This window comes from Tiliqua scincoides, chromosome 1 (genome assembly GCF_035046505.1).
Source record: "Tiliqua scincoides isolate rTilSci1 chromosome 1, rTilSci1.hap2, whole genome shotgun sequence".
NCBI lineage: Eukaryota > Metazoa > Chordata > Lepidosauria > Squamata > Scincidae > Tiliqua > Tiliqua scincoides.
Genome location: NC_089821.1, coordinates 111,520,356 through 111,538,412, shown reverse-complemented (window position 1 = coordinate 111,538,412; position 18,057 = coordinate 111,520,356). Strand labels below are relative to the sequence as shown.

At 41.1% G+C, this 18,057-nt stretch overlaps 1 protein-coding gene across 1 annotated transcript in view; it reads left to right on the top strand.

Moving 5' to 3' along the window:
• Window positions 1-12,726, top strand: part of CERKL (ceramide kinase like) — a 54,942-nt gene extending 42,216 nt beyond the window's left edge. Inside the window, exons 9-13 of the mRNA XM_066638855.1 lie at window positions 892-917; window positions 994-1,102; window positions 6,951-7,047; window positions 10,020-10,183; window positions 12,645-12,726. Coding sequence (XP_066494952.1) covers window positions 892-917; window positions 994-1,102; window positions 6,951-7,047; window positions 10,020-10,183; window positions 12,645-12,726 — 478 coding nt within the window. The remainder of the gene's footprint in view (window positions 1-891; window positions 918-993; window positions 1,103-6,950; window positions 7,048-10,019; window positions 10,184-12,644) is intronic.
• Window positions 12,727-18,057: the final 5,331 nt, after the last annotated feature.

The window sequence follows — 18,057 nt, the reverse complement described above, 5'->3', positions numbered from 1 at the left end:
CAGGCAGAGCCTGTGTATCTGCAGATTTTATATCTGCAAATCTGGCTCAATGCAGGTCCCCTGGATTCACGATGAGCCAGACTTGGCTCCATCTGAACCTTCTGAAGGGTACTGGTCACCTCTGAAGGGTTTTCTGAAGCCCGCAGAGCCTGCACATGTCTGCCTGTGGCCTCTGCGGGCTTCGGAATGGCCAAAAAGGCCAAAAAATGCTATTTCTGGTTCCCAAAGGGAAACGGGAAGTGATTATTTTAACGGCATTAGGTGACACAGGAAGCCCTCTGGGGCTTTCCAGGCCTCCCAATGCTTTATAAGGCATTAAAAAGTCACTTGTGGTTTCCCTCCAGAAACTGGAAGTAGTGTTTTTTTTTTTTTTTGCCTCTTCGGCCATTCTGAAACCTGCAGACACTGCAGGCAGACACGTGTGGCTTCTGAGCATTTCAGAAAACCCTCCAGTGTGACCATAGCAGAGCTCCAGTTCCCTTCTGAGGGTTTAAGGCCCTTGAAAACCACAGATTTGCTTATCCTTGATTTTCAGTATCCGCTGAGCGTCTGAGAATGAATCCCTCACGGTTTTCAAGGCCCTACCTGTATTTACATGTTTTTTTTGTTTTGGATTTTGATAAGCAGTTTTAAGTTGTCACTAGTATGCTTCTAAATTTCCTAAACGGAACTGATTCCTAATGATTTCAAATCAATGTTTGTTTTCAAATATTTAATCAAATAATTAAAAAAACCTGTCTGTCTTTCATATTAGACTTGTTTATATTCTTTTACTTTGTGTTAAATCTTTATTTTGTTTCCATTAATCAGAAACATGTTGCATTTTCTTACTGGTTTGTGCTTTTGCATGCTTTTCCTTTTAATTATTTTATCCAACACATTTACTTTTAGAAAGAAGCAAGAGAGTTTTGAATCTGGTAAGTTTTCATGTTTAATCACTTACAAAGGAGAAATAGGTTTACTTGAAGTAATACAGTATGATGTTATATTTAGACAGCAAGGATCAGTGGCACAAGATCCAGGGTCACTTCCTGAATGTGAGCATTATGGCAATCCCTTGTCTCTGTTCAATGGCACCAAGAGGCTTGGCACCTAATACCAGGTCAGTAAGGATTTAGAGAATTAGAGCAATGTCTTTAAATTCCAACATCTTACTCTAAAACCATGGCTTCTCCCAGAATACTTGCCTCTGTCATAAACAGTCTAGACTCTAGGCCCCCTGAGGTGGGGGGGGATGGGATGAAGAGTGTTGACTTGGACTACAATTGACTCTCTAATCTCAGGAATTGTAATCAGTTTTTAGATCAGGCAGATAAGGTGAAGTCATCTAACTAGAATAATCATTGGCTAATTACTGTGGTTAAATTAGTTTAGAAGTCTGACTTAAGACATAGTCATCAAGTAATAATCTCCTGTGGGACTTTGTTAATAGGAAATCTAGTTCTTTGGATGTAATTGATTGATTTCAGTTTATTATTAAGACCTAGTAGTATTTTGACTAATAATAATAAAAATTAGAAATAGAAAAATGCTTGAACTGCATTCAAAACATCTGAACATTGACAAAATCACTAGCAGTCAGATTCAAAAAGCTACCCTGCTTGGTTCAGTACACATTATCCATAAATACATTATGATGTCCTAGGCCCCTGGGTGGGAACCGACTAGTAATTAACACTAAGTTCAGCTAAAGAACTGTTAGCTGTGATATGCAAAATAACAACAACAACAAAAATTATAAAGGTTACTTCTAAAAACTGCACAAAAAGAAAAGGAACTGCAGCACAGTGCAGGACCATATATTCACCTTAAAATGATCAGCTATAATGCAAGATTTACTTGTTTGATTGCAGCATTTCAAAACCAGGATTTGGTTAAACTTGTAGTACCCTGAATCCAATTCAAGATTTTCTACAGTAGATAGTTCATCTTCACTGAACGCATTTCACATCCTTTCCTACTCTCCTTTACCAATTGGGATTATTAATTCTATACAAAATCCTCACATGTATAGTAAAGTATATACATTTTTACTCTGATTATTTGACACAAATGTGCCAAGTATGTTTTTTTAAAGACTATGATTATGAATTCCAGGGAAAGTTTATGGTGCAGAAAACATGTGATTTTCAGCTGTAGGACACTAAATATAGATATTTGTAATTATAATGCCATATTTTAAACCAGAATTGTAAAACAGAAGACTTGAGGCCCTTTATGGGGGGGGGGGGTCCCTTGTAGAGCTGATTGTGCTCCTTCCACAAAATTCCTGAATCTTATTTATTTTTCACACCGATCTTCCTCCAGAGAGCTCAGGGAGGTGCACACAGCTTCTCCCCTCCTTTTGCCCTCACAACAACCCTGTGAGGTAGGTGAGGCTGAGAGACTGGGCCAAGGTCACCCAGGAAGCTTCATGGCTGAGGAGGTATTTGAACCTGGATCTTCCAGGTCTAAGTCCACCTCCCAAACCACAATACCACCCTGGCTTTCTTCTTAAGTGCTAGTTAGTTGAAACCCTTAAGTCAGTCTCTGTGCTCTTCAGTGGCTACTACTTATCATAAGTATCTCATTCCTCATGTGAATATCCAGGAATGAAGTGAATAAAGGAGAGTAATGCAGAGTACATGTGCAGAGAAACTGTCATTTCAGTAAAAGTTTATGGGTGTTGCCCTTTGTCATCTACTGAGTAGGGAATTTGGCCCTTCAACTTTTTTTTGAGTTTAATATCACGTTTTCACTGAATCCTTTGGAGAGGAAATAACATCTCAAAGAGCCCAGCCCTATCCAACTTTCCAGTGCCGATGCAGCTACAATGCCACCCTTAGGTAAGGGAACAAATGTTCACTTATTTTGAGGAGACCTCCATGACTGCCCCACCACCATAGGATACAGTGTGTGCCCTGTTAGCACAGGTGAATTAGTGCTAGAAGAACTGGATAGGATTAGGCTATCATACATAGTTCAGTCTCTTCTGCCTGAACAGGTTATTCTTAATATATATATTCAAACATTTCGAATGATTGGCTGACTGTTTTCCAGTTGCAACACAGCATTTAAATACCAGTGGCTAGTATCCAAAGAGGTGCTTGATTTGTGTACAAGGGTACTTGTACTGACGCAGTAGAATTATTTTTTCCTTTGGATGCTGAAGGAAACATCTAAATCCCGTAATATATCACAAATAGCTTAATGCAATCCCCTGAGTTGCAAAAGTTGTATAGTACTAGGAGTTGCTATGAAAGAAAGAACTACTGATGTAGTTTGTTAGATCCTCGGAGTGGAAGTAGCAGCATATTATGTCATAATTTGATGAACTTTACCAGTAATAGCCTTTGCTGTTCCCTGCATAACTGAAACTCCTTTTGTTTGCTACCTATACTGGGAGATTTTCTTCATAACTAATCATCTTTATTTGTCATCAAATTATATTAGAAATCACTTACAGCAAATAATGGAAGTAGCATATAGTTTGTAGCTAGATTCTCTTTCTTTATGAAATATAATTAAAGGCCTAGGGCCCAATCCTATCCAGTTTTCCAGTGCCGGTGCTGCTGTACCAATGGGGTATGCACTGCTTCCTGTGTTGGGGAGGCAGTCACAAAGGCCTCCTCAAAGTATGGGAACATTTGTTCCCTTATATTGGGGCTGTGACCTTAGCCACGGTGCATTGTGGCTGCACCAGTGCTGGAAAGTTGGATAGGATTGGGCCCCTAGCCCTATCACCACCACAGCTGGCATTGTGCTAGCACAGGCTGCTTTACAGCAGTCACAAAGCAAACTCTTGTAACATGCACAGCAGGCCCACTAGTGGGGAGAGGCCCCAGAGCTGCCTCCTGCGCACTGGAGATCCATGGAGAGTGGCTGGAGCAGGTAAGCCCACACAGAGAGTTGGAGGCAGGTAGGGATGTGATTGAATAAGATGAGGGGTGGGTGGGCTGAACGGGATGATGACTGGGGCGGGGAGGAGGGTGAATCAGGCCCAGGAGGGGGGGCAAGATTGGTGGTGGTGCTGAATCCCTTCGTGAGCCTGATCCGCCTTCCCCAGTCAATGTAGACTTGCGCTTGAGACTCCTTTTAGGAGTGTAAAGGGCTTCAGAGAATGAAAAGTTTGTGATCCACTGCCCTAGCATTACTGGAACATAAATCCATAGCATTGCCAGATCTTTAAATATCACCTACCAGGTGCAGCATCGTATGGCTGAATAAATAGAATATTCAGGCCAAACTATACATTATGTAGAAAGTACGTTGGCATGACTGTACTTTATTTTATTTTTCCTTAAACAGTGTGTAGGTGCAGGTGGCTGAACAGTTCATAACTGGGTGGGAGCTTTATCACTTTATCCCTTCCATGTACCCATGTGCTTTTTATACAAAAAACATGCTGCCTGTTATCCCTATATAAACTTTACCATATTCATAGGGGATCCTATAGACCCCTGACATGGATGCCTCAGATGTTTTTGGCATCAAGGCCCTATTTATCACATTTTTGGTGTAACCTTTTCACTTTAAAAGCTTGTATGATATGATCCCCTTCATCTGCAGATGTTGAGGTTCAGAAGCATGTTCTGCTGTTTTCATTAATGTGTTAATTAAGCCCAGTTGCTGATTAGAAGAGAAGTGTAAATACCTGTCAATGTAGGTTGGTTTATGGTATACCCGGGAGCCTAAGGTACTGTTCCTTTCATGAAGGAACATGAAAGATACTGTCGCCTGAGTCAAATGGAGAAGTTGACGGTTCTGACCAGTGTTTCTGTCATTGAGAACAGGAGGAGTATTCCTTCTAGAGCTGTTGTGTGAACAGAATGCTTCTTTTGTTCAAAGGCTGGTCATCTGGTTCCCATCAGAAATGTTACTCGGGATGCTACTCAATGTTTTCTTATTTTAGACCTTGGCTTATCAGTGCTAGCAGCCTAATTTTACCCATGTGGTGATGCAGCGGTGTGAATGTGATGTCCACTTATCCCGCAGGGGAGTTTTGACATGTTTGAAGTCTCTTTGGGGAAGAGAACAAATGTTCCCTTCCCCTGGGGTAAGCCCTTGCTGCCACCATGGGTCAACTCAGATATCGTTGGCACAAGTGCATGTTGACCCATGAAGGCAGATCAGGTCCAGGAAGTGGGTTAGGATTTGGTGGCCACTGCTGGAGCCATACCCATTCCCTTCCCTTCCCAGGCCTGATCTGCCCTCCTCCCTGCAGCTGTCACTCTTTATTCTGCCTAACTTCCTCTGGCCCCATGCAAGCTTACCTTCAGCTGAGGTGTCCACTGTCCATCACCAGGCAGGCCAGGCTGCACTCACTGGTGCTGTTGCATTTGCATCCATAAGATTGGGCTGTAAGAAACTGAGATATGAAATTGGAAGTCCCCGATTCACATTTTGTATTGTGAGGAGCAAACTGAGGGTTAAAGTAGGCATGTGCCTAACGGCACAATGTGGCATGATGTGGGGCATATAAGCTTACTATATAATTAGTACACAGAGAGGAGTGAAACCATGGTGTGAGGATAAGGGGGCTTTAGTACTTTGCCCTACTGTGGTTCTGATCTTGATTGTAGCTACTCCTGCGTGATATTTTTAAGTTAAAAAAAAAAAGCCTCTGTTGAAACCAATAGGAGATTAAGAAAGAAAGAGAGAAAGCGTAAAGATAATGTCACATTTAGAATCAAAACTGTGACTGGGGCAAAGTAATAAAGCTCTCCTACCCCCTCCTCATTTTCCTAGATTCTGCTGTCCCTATGTGGTATTTGAAAGAACTCTTACCTTCACCCCTGTTTGGTCACATTGTGCATTTAGGCAAATGTCTAGTTTTGCCTTAAGTTACATTAGTCAAGAAACTGTCTTGTAGCCTCAGTTCTCATCTGCAATATGAGGATAAAAATCTGTTTTTACAGGGTTGTTTTACATCAGGGGTGTCAGAGCTAAGGCCTGAGAGCTGGATACAACCTTCCAAAACTCTTTATCCAGCCTCTGTGAGAGTTGGACTGTCCCAGCATCACCATCAGTTGCTTTCTGCTGCTGAAGTTTGAAGTGAGCCATCAGGAGACGTGAGACTGCTGAAAGGTGCTGGGTGAGCTCAGTTACCATGCAGGACTACCCTTTCAGCAGTGCTGCTTCTGCTGTCACTGCTGAAAAGGTGACCTGCATGATAATTGCACCCTCCCAGCACTGCTCTTTCAGCAGCTCCATTTCTGCCAAGGCATTGGGAGGGAGAGAGATGAAAGTAGGCCTCAGAAGGCGAGGGATGGTATGGGGGAAGAGGCAGACCAAGGGAGGTGGTGCCAGGCTGTTGGAAGAACCCCATTATCATGCAAGCCAATCTTTCAAGCAGCTCCTGATTCTGCTGAGGTGTCTCTTTGCAGAGCTTTTCAGTTTCTGTGCTGGAAAATGATGCCTTGGCAGAAGCAGTACCTGTGGCCTGTGTGATAATTGGGTTCTCATATATCTTGAAAATGTGATCCAGATTTGCATATTTTCTCTTTTGTCATTTGCAGCTAATGAATTCCTAAGTGAGAAAAAGGTGCTTTTTTCTGATCATCACTTGCTTAATGATGCCAGCTCCTGCTTAATGACATCACTTTCACCCCTCTGCAGGTGTCATGAATGCTGTTCGGCCTGCTGTTTGAAACGGGTTTGACACCCCTGATTTACATTATCTCAGTACCACTTACATGAAGTAGTTTTGAATATTTTAAAGCACTATATAGTGTTGTTTACATTTGTTGAATAATTATTTTGTTTTAATGGAATATTGACATAGATGAAGTTTCTAGGGAATGAAGTTCATTTAGGTAGGCTCCTAAATTTATCTGTTTTGATTAATGTTGAAAATAAAGACAATTTAGAATGACACTAATGATAAAAAAAAAATGGTGGTTGTAAATTAGTTAATAAGGTGAAAATTATATGTATATTGCCCTGCTTTAACTGAACTATGTACTTTTCAGATTGAATGATGGAAGTATATCTCTTACTGTTGTGAGAAATACTTCTCGTCCAGAGTTTGTTAAACACCTGAAAAGATATGCCACTGTAAAAAACCAGGTAAAGGCTTACCCTTGTACTTTGTAACTAAATATTATTTAGATTATATTTTAACAATTACATGATCCAAAGCCATAACAGAAAGGGAGAATACATAAGATTTAACAAAACACTGTATCTAAAACTTGGCATGACAAAAACCGACAAAACAAAAGGTAAAGTAGAAGTCAATGCACTGCAAGAGATATTAGCGCCTTTGGGAGGAGACTTAGTTTCCTGTCAGGATTCATTAGCCCACTTTTATCTGATTTTTGAAAATCACCAATCAGACTAATACCGATTAGCCTATTTCCGTCCATCTGTTGTGGTTTAGTTGTATGTTTCTTCTGTATAGGAGTTACAAGAATGTAAAGCTTCTAAACTGATTTTAAAGACCAGAAATGCTGTCAGTGTAGACTGCAGTTAGATGAAGGACAAATCAAATGCATGACATTTTATGGACATAATTTTTTAAATTTTTTACCTGTATATAGTCTCAACACACTGGCAAATATGCAGCAGACTCACCTTTGCTCTAATCCAGTGCTTCTCACACTTTTTGTGCCGGGACCCACTTTTTAGAAACAGTATCTGTCAGAACCCACCAGAAGTGATGTCATGAAAGGAAGTGACATCATCGAGCAAGAAAATTTTTAACAATCCTAGGCTGCAATCCTACCCACACATTCCCAGGAGTAAGCCCCATTGATTATCATGGTTAAAAGCATATACAGAGTAGCCTATTAAAAGTATAGATCTGTAACATTTCCCCAAATGCAGTCACATACCATGGGAGCATTAAGTCTAATAAATTAAAAATAAAATACTGAAATGAATGGGGACCCACCTGAAATTGGTTTGCGACCCACCAAGTGGGTCCTGACCCACAGTTTGAGAACCACTGCTCTAATCACTTCTGTACACACAGAACACTCATCTCATGCAACAGAACTCTTACCTGGGTGTGTGTGTGTGTGTCTGTGTGGGAGGGGGAACTATCCACTCATATGCCATGGATTTTTCTCTAGCAAGTGTCTTCTCACAAAGAATACTGAAGCAAGTCCGCCTTAAAGGTGCATTCCCTTGGGTGTCTAGCAAGCAGTCTTTGCTGTTTCTCATTCTTCAAGGCTAACAGCTATAGGAAGCAGAGTATTTTTTTTCTGATTTCTTACTTTTGGTTATATCTTAACTGGCCTTTCCAAAAATGGAGGGCACCTCTTGTTTTACATGGGGGGAGGGGGATTTTTGTCAATTGCCTTTATATCTTGGCGCTGACTTACAGTCCACACAGTCCTATTCTGGAGTGTCCACTGACCCCTCCAGGGCAAATTTGCAGGAAGAGAGGGAGGGACATGCCATTGCTACACCGAGGAATTGGCTTGTATGCATCTTGTGTTTCTTTATATTTCTTTAATTTATAGTGGGGCAAAGCCTTTGATTTCCCTTTTCCAGCTTTGAGGTGAGAATAAACAGAGCTGTCAGGCCAAGGTTGCACTTAAGAAGATACCCTCTGGAGGTTACTGTTGGCAGGCAGGAACCTTGCTTGCTAATTTTAAACACTGGGGGGGCTTGATGTGCTGACTCAGGCAGGCTATATGCATCCTGACATGAATCCAGAAGAAATGAGGCTTTCCTGTAGATTATTGAAGAGCTGAGGGAGGTGCCTTCAGGAGTTGGTGGTCGATTGCAAACACAAGAGTATTGAGATCAGGCTTGCTCTATTCTTCTACCCATAAAGTTAACTTTTAAGTGTTCCTGTTTAATATTTGAGTTGAAGCCCCCACCTGCCCTTTCCTAGTATAGAGAATGCCCTAAACCTTTTTGAGAGAAACAGGAGGATACCACTCAAAATGGTATTCCTGTGATACAGTCTCCTTCTTGCTCTCCTTAACATATAGCAAAAGTTATCCTGACAGCATCATGTTCTGCTTTCCCTGCCCTTCCTAACAGCAGCACCAGTGATGTGGTGGGAGTGGGAAACACAGCATGATGACATCAGGGCTTGAAGAGTCCACCATTCCGACTGCTTCTCTACATTGTACTTTTATTCTTACATATATGAATAACGTTGATAAAATGTTGACTGCAGTTATAAAGTAAAGATGGGGAAATGCAAAAAAAAAAAAAAAATGCCAACATGGAAAGGGTAATTCATTTTTCACATTACAGGTGAGAACTGGAGTTTGGGATCCCATGTTATATTACACTTTCTAGATACCATTTATTTCAAGGGATTTGAATAATGAGTGAATTATTTGATTCACTCATAGAAAACCGTAACTTAGTTATGGGAGTTAGTAGTAGTCCCATAACTTAGGGCTCAATCTGAACCCACTTTCCATCACTGACAGAAGGGCAATGCATCTCTGAGGTAAGGGAGCAAGCATTCCCTTACTTTGAGGAGGACTCTGTGAGTGCCACCCAACTGCAGGATGCTGCACACGTCCCATTGGTACCGCTATGCCAGTGCTGGAAAGTGAGTTAGGATTTGGGCCTGAATTTCTTGGATTCTTGAAATTATGCTTGACCAACCATAATATTTTCATCTTACTTTGAATGTCTTAAGGCAAACAAAGATCTTGTGCTGCTGTTAAAAAGAGATGCTGGTCATTGGGTCTTTCTGTAGTTGTTTGTTCTTATGCTGACAAGAGAGTTAGGGAAGAAATTTACAGATAAATAAAAAAGGTAATAGCATTTTTAATTCCCAGTCAGATTTTTTAGTACCATGTAGATTTCCTTTTAGGCATTCATAGTGTCATCAGAAAAAAGACAGCTCCTGCTGCTGAGCCAATTGTCACTTGTCTAAGTAGCTAATTTTTTAAGATCCCTTGAGATGGTTAATGTATGTTTTCTTATATAAATTAGAAAAAAAACAAACAAGCTAATATTTATTCTATGGCTGCAGAAGTGAAATAGCAAGCCTTTAGCAAATGTTGGAATTGTCTTTTAACTGTTAACTTTTTGTAAAATGTACTTTCTTTCTTGTGTCTTAGTTTGACTTTCCCTTTGTTGAGACCTACATTGTAAAGGAAGTAAAAATCCTACCAAAAACTAGAAAGGAATGCATTGCTGAAGACAACTTGAATTCTGCAGAACTGAGATACCCTTGGAATATAGATGGAGATTTAATGGAATGGGCATCAGAAATCCATGTCCGGTAGGGCAAAATAATAATAATAATAATAATAATAATAATAATAATAATAATAATAATAATAAAACTTTATTTTTATCCCGCCCTTCTCCCCAAAGGGACCCAGGGCGGCTATATAGTATAGTAGCGTGAGATGTTTAATAGTCACTGACAGGTCTGCTAATTTGCAGGGATGGGAACTTGGCACAGTGGCAAGACCCAAGTCAAGTCCTGAGTCTCTGGCCCCCCTTAACTTGGGTATGAGTCCTGGTGGGTGCCCTTTGCTGACCCCCCCCCCCCAAATTCCCAAGTCATTTTGACTCAAGTCAGTGTCTTTTGGGTCAGGCACACCAGGGTCAGGCATGCCACGGCATGAACCAAAAGGGACTGGGAAGTTTCCAAGCTTGGCAGGGCAGACAGTGGGAGGGGACAGAAACAGCAAGTGGGAGAAGGGTCACGCAGAAGCTGCTGGAAGACTTATGTTAAGAGTGCGACCTAATTCTTTCAGCTCTACTCAGAAGTAGCCCCATTGCCTATCATTCAATGAGGCAGCTTCTTCCCAGCTAATGGCCAGAGCCATGAGGATCTGCTTCCTGGCTTCCCCATCTCCCTTTCCCCCCTCCAGCCAATCCTAAGGCAAGAACGGCTTTAGGCTTAACATTAGGCTTAACATTAACCCTACCTTGCCTCCTAGCTGGAATTTTCCTGCCTCTGCTTGCCTGGCCTGAGTTATGGCTCCATGAGGTGTTTGATGCACTGAAAAGAAATAAGTAAGCACACCCAGACGCAGACAGACTTGAGTTTGCACATGTGAGGACTCATTTCTGAGTCAGTGGCTCGAGTTGGTGCCCAAGTCAGTGACACACCTGACTTGAGTGTACACAAGTCAGCAAAACACACGTTTTTGCAACTCAGACTCTAGTCATGTGACTTGCGTTCCCATCCCTGCTAATTTGTGTTAGTGGTTTCTTTTGATTTTTATGTAAATATTTCACATATCTGAACTCTGCATCTGAGAACCAGCAAGCTTAAGTAAAACCTTGCTCAGGTTTACCTAAACCCTGCACTTCTGCTCCAAGTTCTATACAGACCTGAGAATCTTGGAAAGTGCATGCAGAATGTCACAGCATAATTCCCTGCTGGGCTCCTACACAATTCTTTCTTCAGCTAGTACGTATTATGATGAATAGCAAATAGCAGAAGAGAACACACCAGATAGCAACCTGCCCAGCAGACTCCACCAAGGAAACAACTCTGGAATTCTTCCTCATTTCTCTGTAATGGAACAATGACAGTACTAGAGTGCTTGAGGAGGTTCTCTGTTTCTAAACCCATAATGATACAAGTAGCTGGATACTTCTGCATGGCTATACGCTACCTTTTCTGCTTTATTTCTGCCTTTCAGTCACATTTGTATATAGGCCAACACATTTTCTTTAATCAGAAGATATAAATCATGTAGGGTAGGGGTGCCAAACTCATTTCATACAGCAGGCCAAATAGCATTCATGATGCCTGCTGAGAGCCAGAAGTGATGCCATTAAGCAGGAACTGGTGTCATTAACCTGGTCATGACCATACACAAGTTCTTTTTTCAATTAGGAACTTATTGGCTGCAAATGACAGAAGAGAAAATATGCACCTTGATAATATGGGAAAGCCCAATTATCAGGTGGGCCACTCTTTTCGCAGTGACACTTCAGTACAGCTCAGCAGCAGAGAGCAGCTGATGGTGGTGCTGGGAGAGTCTTCCACACCCCTCTGAGACCCACCTCCATTCCTCTTCACCCCATTCTATTCATGTTCTGCCCACATTGCTGGCTTACTAGCTGCAGTGGGAGCAGTGAGCATTTGGCTACAGAACCGCCTCCTCTTGCAATGGTGCTCACAAAATGCTGTCATCGACAGTATTTTACACATGCCATCAACAACCATTTTATGACAGCAAAACCCTGTTCTACTGTTGTAAACCACTGGACTAGTCATAGTTAGGATTGGGCTCTTAAGTTTCTTTCTAGTTGTACTGTGATTGCCAACCCTTTAAGCTTAATTTAAGGAACCCAACAAATCCAAAATGAGATTGATTCCAAATTGTCAGGGAAATGTTAAGGAAACCAGACCAATTCTAACTAATCCATGTTCATTAATACCTTATGAAGAACAAACACCATTGTTCTCAAATTCTCAACAGTTGCCTTTTCACATTCAGAATTTAGTATCTGTGTTACAGCTCAGCTCATTTGACTCACCTTGCTTTTCGCAGGATCAAAACATTCATTTTACATTGCTTCACATGTATTTACCACAAGAAATTTAAAGACATGCCATCTAGGAAGGTTATAAGATAACTATTATAATATAGTTCAGAAACTTTCTGTTAAGAATTTGTTTAATTGATCTTTCCTGACTAGCTGTGTTCAGAAAAAATGTCACAGTAATACTACAAAAGTGGTAATTCTTCTCCCCCCCCCCCTCTCAATTTCAGGGTACATTCTCAATTGATCAATTTATATGGAGTGAGTGTTGATATAGTGGATAATCCGAAAGGATCATGCAGCTGTCGTTAGAAGCAATTTATGAAGAAAAGTTCTGTATTTTGCAACAAAATCATGTTTGTATCTTTTTATTCAGTTGCATACCGTAAAATTTTGTAGGGTGAAAATTGAGCATGGATTAGATAAATCCCTGTCAGTGTCAGCCTCTCCAGTGTGTCAACCCTGCACAATGGTTTAATATTTTGGACTCTTTCTTTTGATAAACAGTCTTCATTAATATTGAGGAATGGCTAAGTAGATATTTTACATTCAAAAAATCTAGGAATCCAATGTGTATTCCCTGTTAAATTGATAAAGAAGCTGTTCTAAGAGATTAAAGAAAAGCTAAACAAAAATCTACTTTAAGTTTAAACCTACTAGATTTTGGTTAAACTTAAATCTACTTCAGGTGCTAAAAAAAAAGGCTTGTAGCAAACCAAACTAGGATATTTTTAATATTGGATTTAAAAGGTGTTATCAAATTCCATTGTTAATCAAGACTCATTTTATAATTTATCTTGTGTATATTTCCAATAAAGATGTAATAGACATTGTGTGGTGTTATGCAATAACTTTTTCAACAGGAAGTGTTTCAACAACATAGTTAGAAAATTACAGGAACCAATTCCATCTCTTTTTGCTGTTTTATTTCACTTGACTAACATACTTACATTTTTAGAATTATTCAGCCTTAATGTACAAAAAATATACAAAAAGCTCTAATGTTGCATTAAGAACTTCCATTTACATTCATTGTAGAATCATAATCAAATAGCTTAAAAAATATAAACAATATTGTGAATAAGTTGTTCACAAGTGCAACATAGTTTAAAAAAAAAAACAGTATTAACAAGAGTGGCTGGGAAGAGACTAAAACCAGCCTATCACTCCTCTTTCAAAACAGCTGATGGGCTCCATTCTTACAAAATGCTGGATTGGAAAGAGGAACTGCAAATGTAGCACCCATTTGCTTATATAGATCCCTATACAGCTAAGGCTACTTGCTCAGATGCCTGCAGTTGCATATGCATATGCAGTTGCATATGCATATGCATATGCATATGCATATGCATATATATATATATATATATATATATATATATATATATATATATATATATATATATATATATGGCTAGATGGATCAAAGCAAAATGTTAAATTATACCATATTGCTTTGCCACCACCACACCTGAGATTATTATCATGGCACACTTTGGGCTGGAGCTTGGAGACTCCTGCCATATTATAAGAAAAGCATATGTCCTTGCCTTAAATATGTTTAATATTGCATCATCAAGAAATGATGATCCATTTACAGGAAAACATTCTTATAGTTTCTGCAACTGCAAAGGAACTGCAGATGCGATTATTGTGCTCTGACTCTCTCCTTCACTGAACTGGGGGCAGCTATGTACAAAGCTCTCAGTGGAAGAAGTGAGTAGTGGAGAATAGCTGTGCTGACATGCCCTTTCCCCTTCCAACAAGGCCAATGGGAGGTGGCATATTTAAGCTGGAATACCCTCCTTCTGGGCACACATAGGTGGAGCAGGTCCTGGTCAAGAATTGCAAGACAGGTCCAGCTGGTCACATTTTTGATAGATAACTGGGACATTTTTCTCCCTTTCAGTCTTGGAAACAAAAGTCTCTTTTGCCCACTCTGATTTACAGTGCAGAATGTTACTGTTTTATGTGCTGGGTCAGATTTACATGCAAAGATGGTGTAGTTTAAGGGGGGAAGAGTAGAATTTGAAACATCGGCTAGCATACTGATGCAGCTGTTGGGAGGGTGAGGGGAATTACTCAGATTAATCTCCAAAGTAATGGGTCTAGGAGAAACTGGAACCTGCATGTTGTGGCATGGTGACCTGAAAGGTGATGGGGGCACTACTTAACAAGTGACATGGCTAAGATGTTGCCTGGTGGAACCATTAACATTTATTAATAAAAATATTTATGTTTTTTCAACCAAAAAATTTACAAAGCTGTTTACTTATCAAACTAAATGAAAGATGTTTCCATGTCTCAAAAGGACTCACAAATCATAAAAAAAACACACCAGCCTAGCAACTGTTCACTGGAAAAAATGCTATGTTGAGACAAATTACACGTGGGGGCTTGGTATCCATGAGGGATCTGCTCTCGGACCCCTCTCTGATACCAAAAATTGTGGATAATCAAATCTGCGATTTCCCACCTTTCTCCCTCCAAGGGGACCGGAACTGTGCTTTGGAGGGCTCTCCAGGCCTCAGAATGCCTTATATGGTGAAAAACATCACTTCCTGTCTTGTTTGTTAATCCGGAAGTGGTGTTTTTGTGCCTCTCTGAGACAGGTACGGCCTCTGCAGGCTTCAGAAAGCCCTCGGGAGGGAATCAGAGCACAGTGCCTGGCCCCTTCAGAGGGCTCAGGTGGAGCCCAGTCAGGCTCAGTGTGGGTCCAGGGGACCTGTGTTGAGACAGATCCGTGAATGAAAATCCAGAGAAACAGGCTCCACCTGTAGAACTGCCACTTTCAGCTTGCCTCTTTACCTAGTTGCCATCAGCATGGATGATGTTCAGAGGCTCACAGCCAAGGTGGAATTGTGCCATGCAGCGATAGAAGCAGGCTGGTTTAACTCCACCTCATTCCCAATAGTGACCTTTCTGTACTGTAATGGATTTTAGAAATTTACAGAGTTCTCATCCCTTTTAATCTGTTGTGGTCTGGTTTATCCAGTGTTTTGTGTACATCTTCATTCCATGGAAACTTCGTTCAGCACCCAGCATTATATGAGCTAAGCTACACTCACACCATCTCATTCAGTGTTTCTTAAACTGAAAAAAACCTGGGCCCCTTCCAAAACTTACTATACCTGCTGCCTCCCTTCCCATAGTTCAAACTTGTCTTTTCCATGGATGATCATGCATGCAGACTGCTCCTGCAGAGAATAATCTGTGCACTGGGACACAGTTCCAACAATGCCATTAGAAGAGGGATAGAACAAGATCTTTGTCTTCCTAAAATTCTGCTCAGTTCAGCCACTCCTTCATTCCTGCCAAAAGGTAACAAGTCCTGCTGGAATGCTGACCACTCCTAGCATAAGGCTCTGTGAGTGCTGCAACAGGTACACAGCCTTCTGCTGCAACTGTGATCACATCAATTGTTTACTCTCATAGAAACAAAGGAAGGCCAAGTAAATGCCAAATACTAGGTTGAAATACTACCTGAAATGTTTGCAGTGGGACAGCATGATGGGCACAGAACCATTTCCGAAGACATCATCCCTTTCTTAAGGTGATTAAGGGCCCAATCCTATGCACTGCATGCCAGCTCACCACTGGTGTGCACTGTCACAAATGTGCCATAAGGCATGTTTGCGGGGGTTAGCATCAGCCCAGTGCGATCTCCACTGGCACAGCGCTGGTTGGAGGCCAGCAATCTGCTGCCAGGCACTCCATGGGAAGCGCCTGGTGGTGGAGAGGTAAGTCGGAGTGTGGGGGTAGGAGCAGGCAGAGGGTGGGGGGAAGGTGTGGCAGGGGAAGGGATTGGGGTGGGAGGGGGGTGGGATCTGGAGCCCTATGTTGGGCTGAGGCTGCTTGACCCTCCACTGGCTAAATAGCCAATGCAGAGTTAAGGAGCCTCATTGTGGGGCTGCTTCCCTTACTAAGGGGACAAGTATCCCCTTCCTCTGAGGAGCTGCTGCCTGGTTACACTCAGGATGCCATGGTAGCTATTTTGGTGCCGCGGCAGCCCCGTGCAGCTCAGGATTGGGCTGTAACTCACTGAACAATACTTTCACAGTGATTTCTCAAGTTGACAAATTGCAAGATTAATTAATGTGAGGGGTATAGGACAAAATGCAACAAGAGCAGTCAACCAATGTTTAGTAGATTAAACATCAGTCTTTTAGGGCACAATCCTAACCCTTTATGTCGGTGCTTTCCAGCACTGGCATAGCGGTGCCAATGGGACATGTGCTGCATCCTGCAGTTGGGTGGCACTCATGGAGGCCTCCTCAAAGTAAGGGAATGTTTGTTCCCTTACCTCAGAGATGCACTGTCATGACAGTGCTGGAAAGCACTGACATAAGGGGTTAGGATTGTGCCCTTAGTGAAACAAGTGTGCACTATTACCAAAACCTCAAAATGTGTATTTAGATAAGTGTTTCTCGAAGTGTGCTCCTAGGAACCCCGATACCTCTTCAGGGGCTCAATGAGAATACCACAAGTAGCTGCCACTGCTCAGTGATACACCACTTCACCCATGCACTGGCCCTCAGGCATCCCCGAGATGCTGCTCATGGGCTGGTGGGGGTCCCTAAGACTTCCATTTAGAAATGCAAAGGACTCCAAAGACCGAAAGGTTTGAGAACTGCTGATTTAAACATTTAAGAACATACTTATTTAAACCCTTTACACTCTTCCCATTTGAATCAAGGACTGAGAAGTGCTAACCTTTCTACCTGTTTGGATTGTGCCCCAATGAGACCAAATGAAATTTACAACTAAAATTTGCATCATAATTGAAGTTATATACATTTAACTTAAAAAAATTTCAATATAATTGTCATTGGTAATATAATATTGTGCCAATATTTCAAAAAACAAAATGAAATGATTTGTGTTTTATTCAACTGGTCCCTGGACAATCACCATTAATAGTATGTGAAAATTTTGTAACTACTAGTAGTTAGTAATAGAACTCAATCACCACAGCTTCTGCTGCATTCCACAGGGGAGTTTTGGCCACTGGAGATCTCTGGGGTAAGGGGATGTTTGTTTATGTAGTAAGGGTGGAACTTGCAGTTTACCAGATACTTATTCATGCATTGATTTGCATGGTAAACATAGATGAGGCTTGTATCCTAAGCAATGCACAAGGGGAAAAAGTGGCATTTTGCACTATATTGCATGCAATCATACTAGCACACGTTGATAAAATGCAGACGCACCAACAATTTTGTGTGACACCTTGTGCAACACGTTACAAAGACAAGTCAGGATTCTATTTGAATTTCTGTGCACAAGAACCTTGTGTAATTTTTTCTCTCTGCACAAAGCTTCCTTATGAAAGCAGAAGGCTAACTTAAGATGCAACGATTTCTACCAGGTATCACAGTCTTCAATGCTTTGAAGTATTGTCTATGACAACATAAACAATTTCTGCTCAAATATGGACTGGGGTTAAAGTGCAATAATTCACCATCTCCTTGAACCCTACTCCTAAAAATATGTCTTTTAAACTGTATGTGTAAAACAAAATGTTTTGTTCTAAAAACATGTTCATTTTTCTTCCTATACACGTGTTCTTAATTCCCTTTGGACATTGTTTATTTTGAACCATTTTGACTACAGTGTATCCCTGGTCACAAAAGGTAATATTGA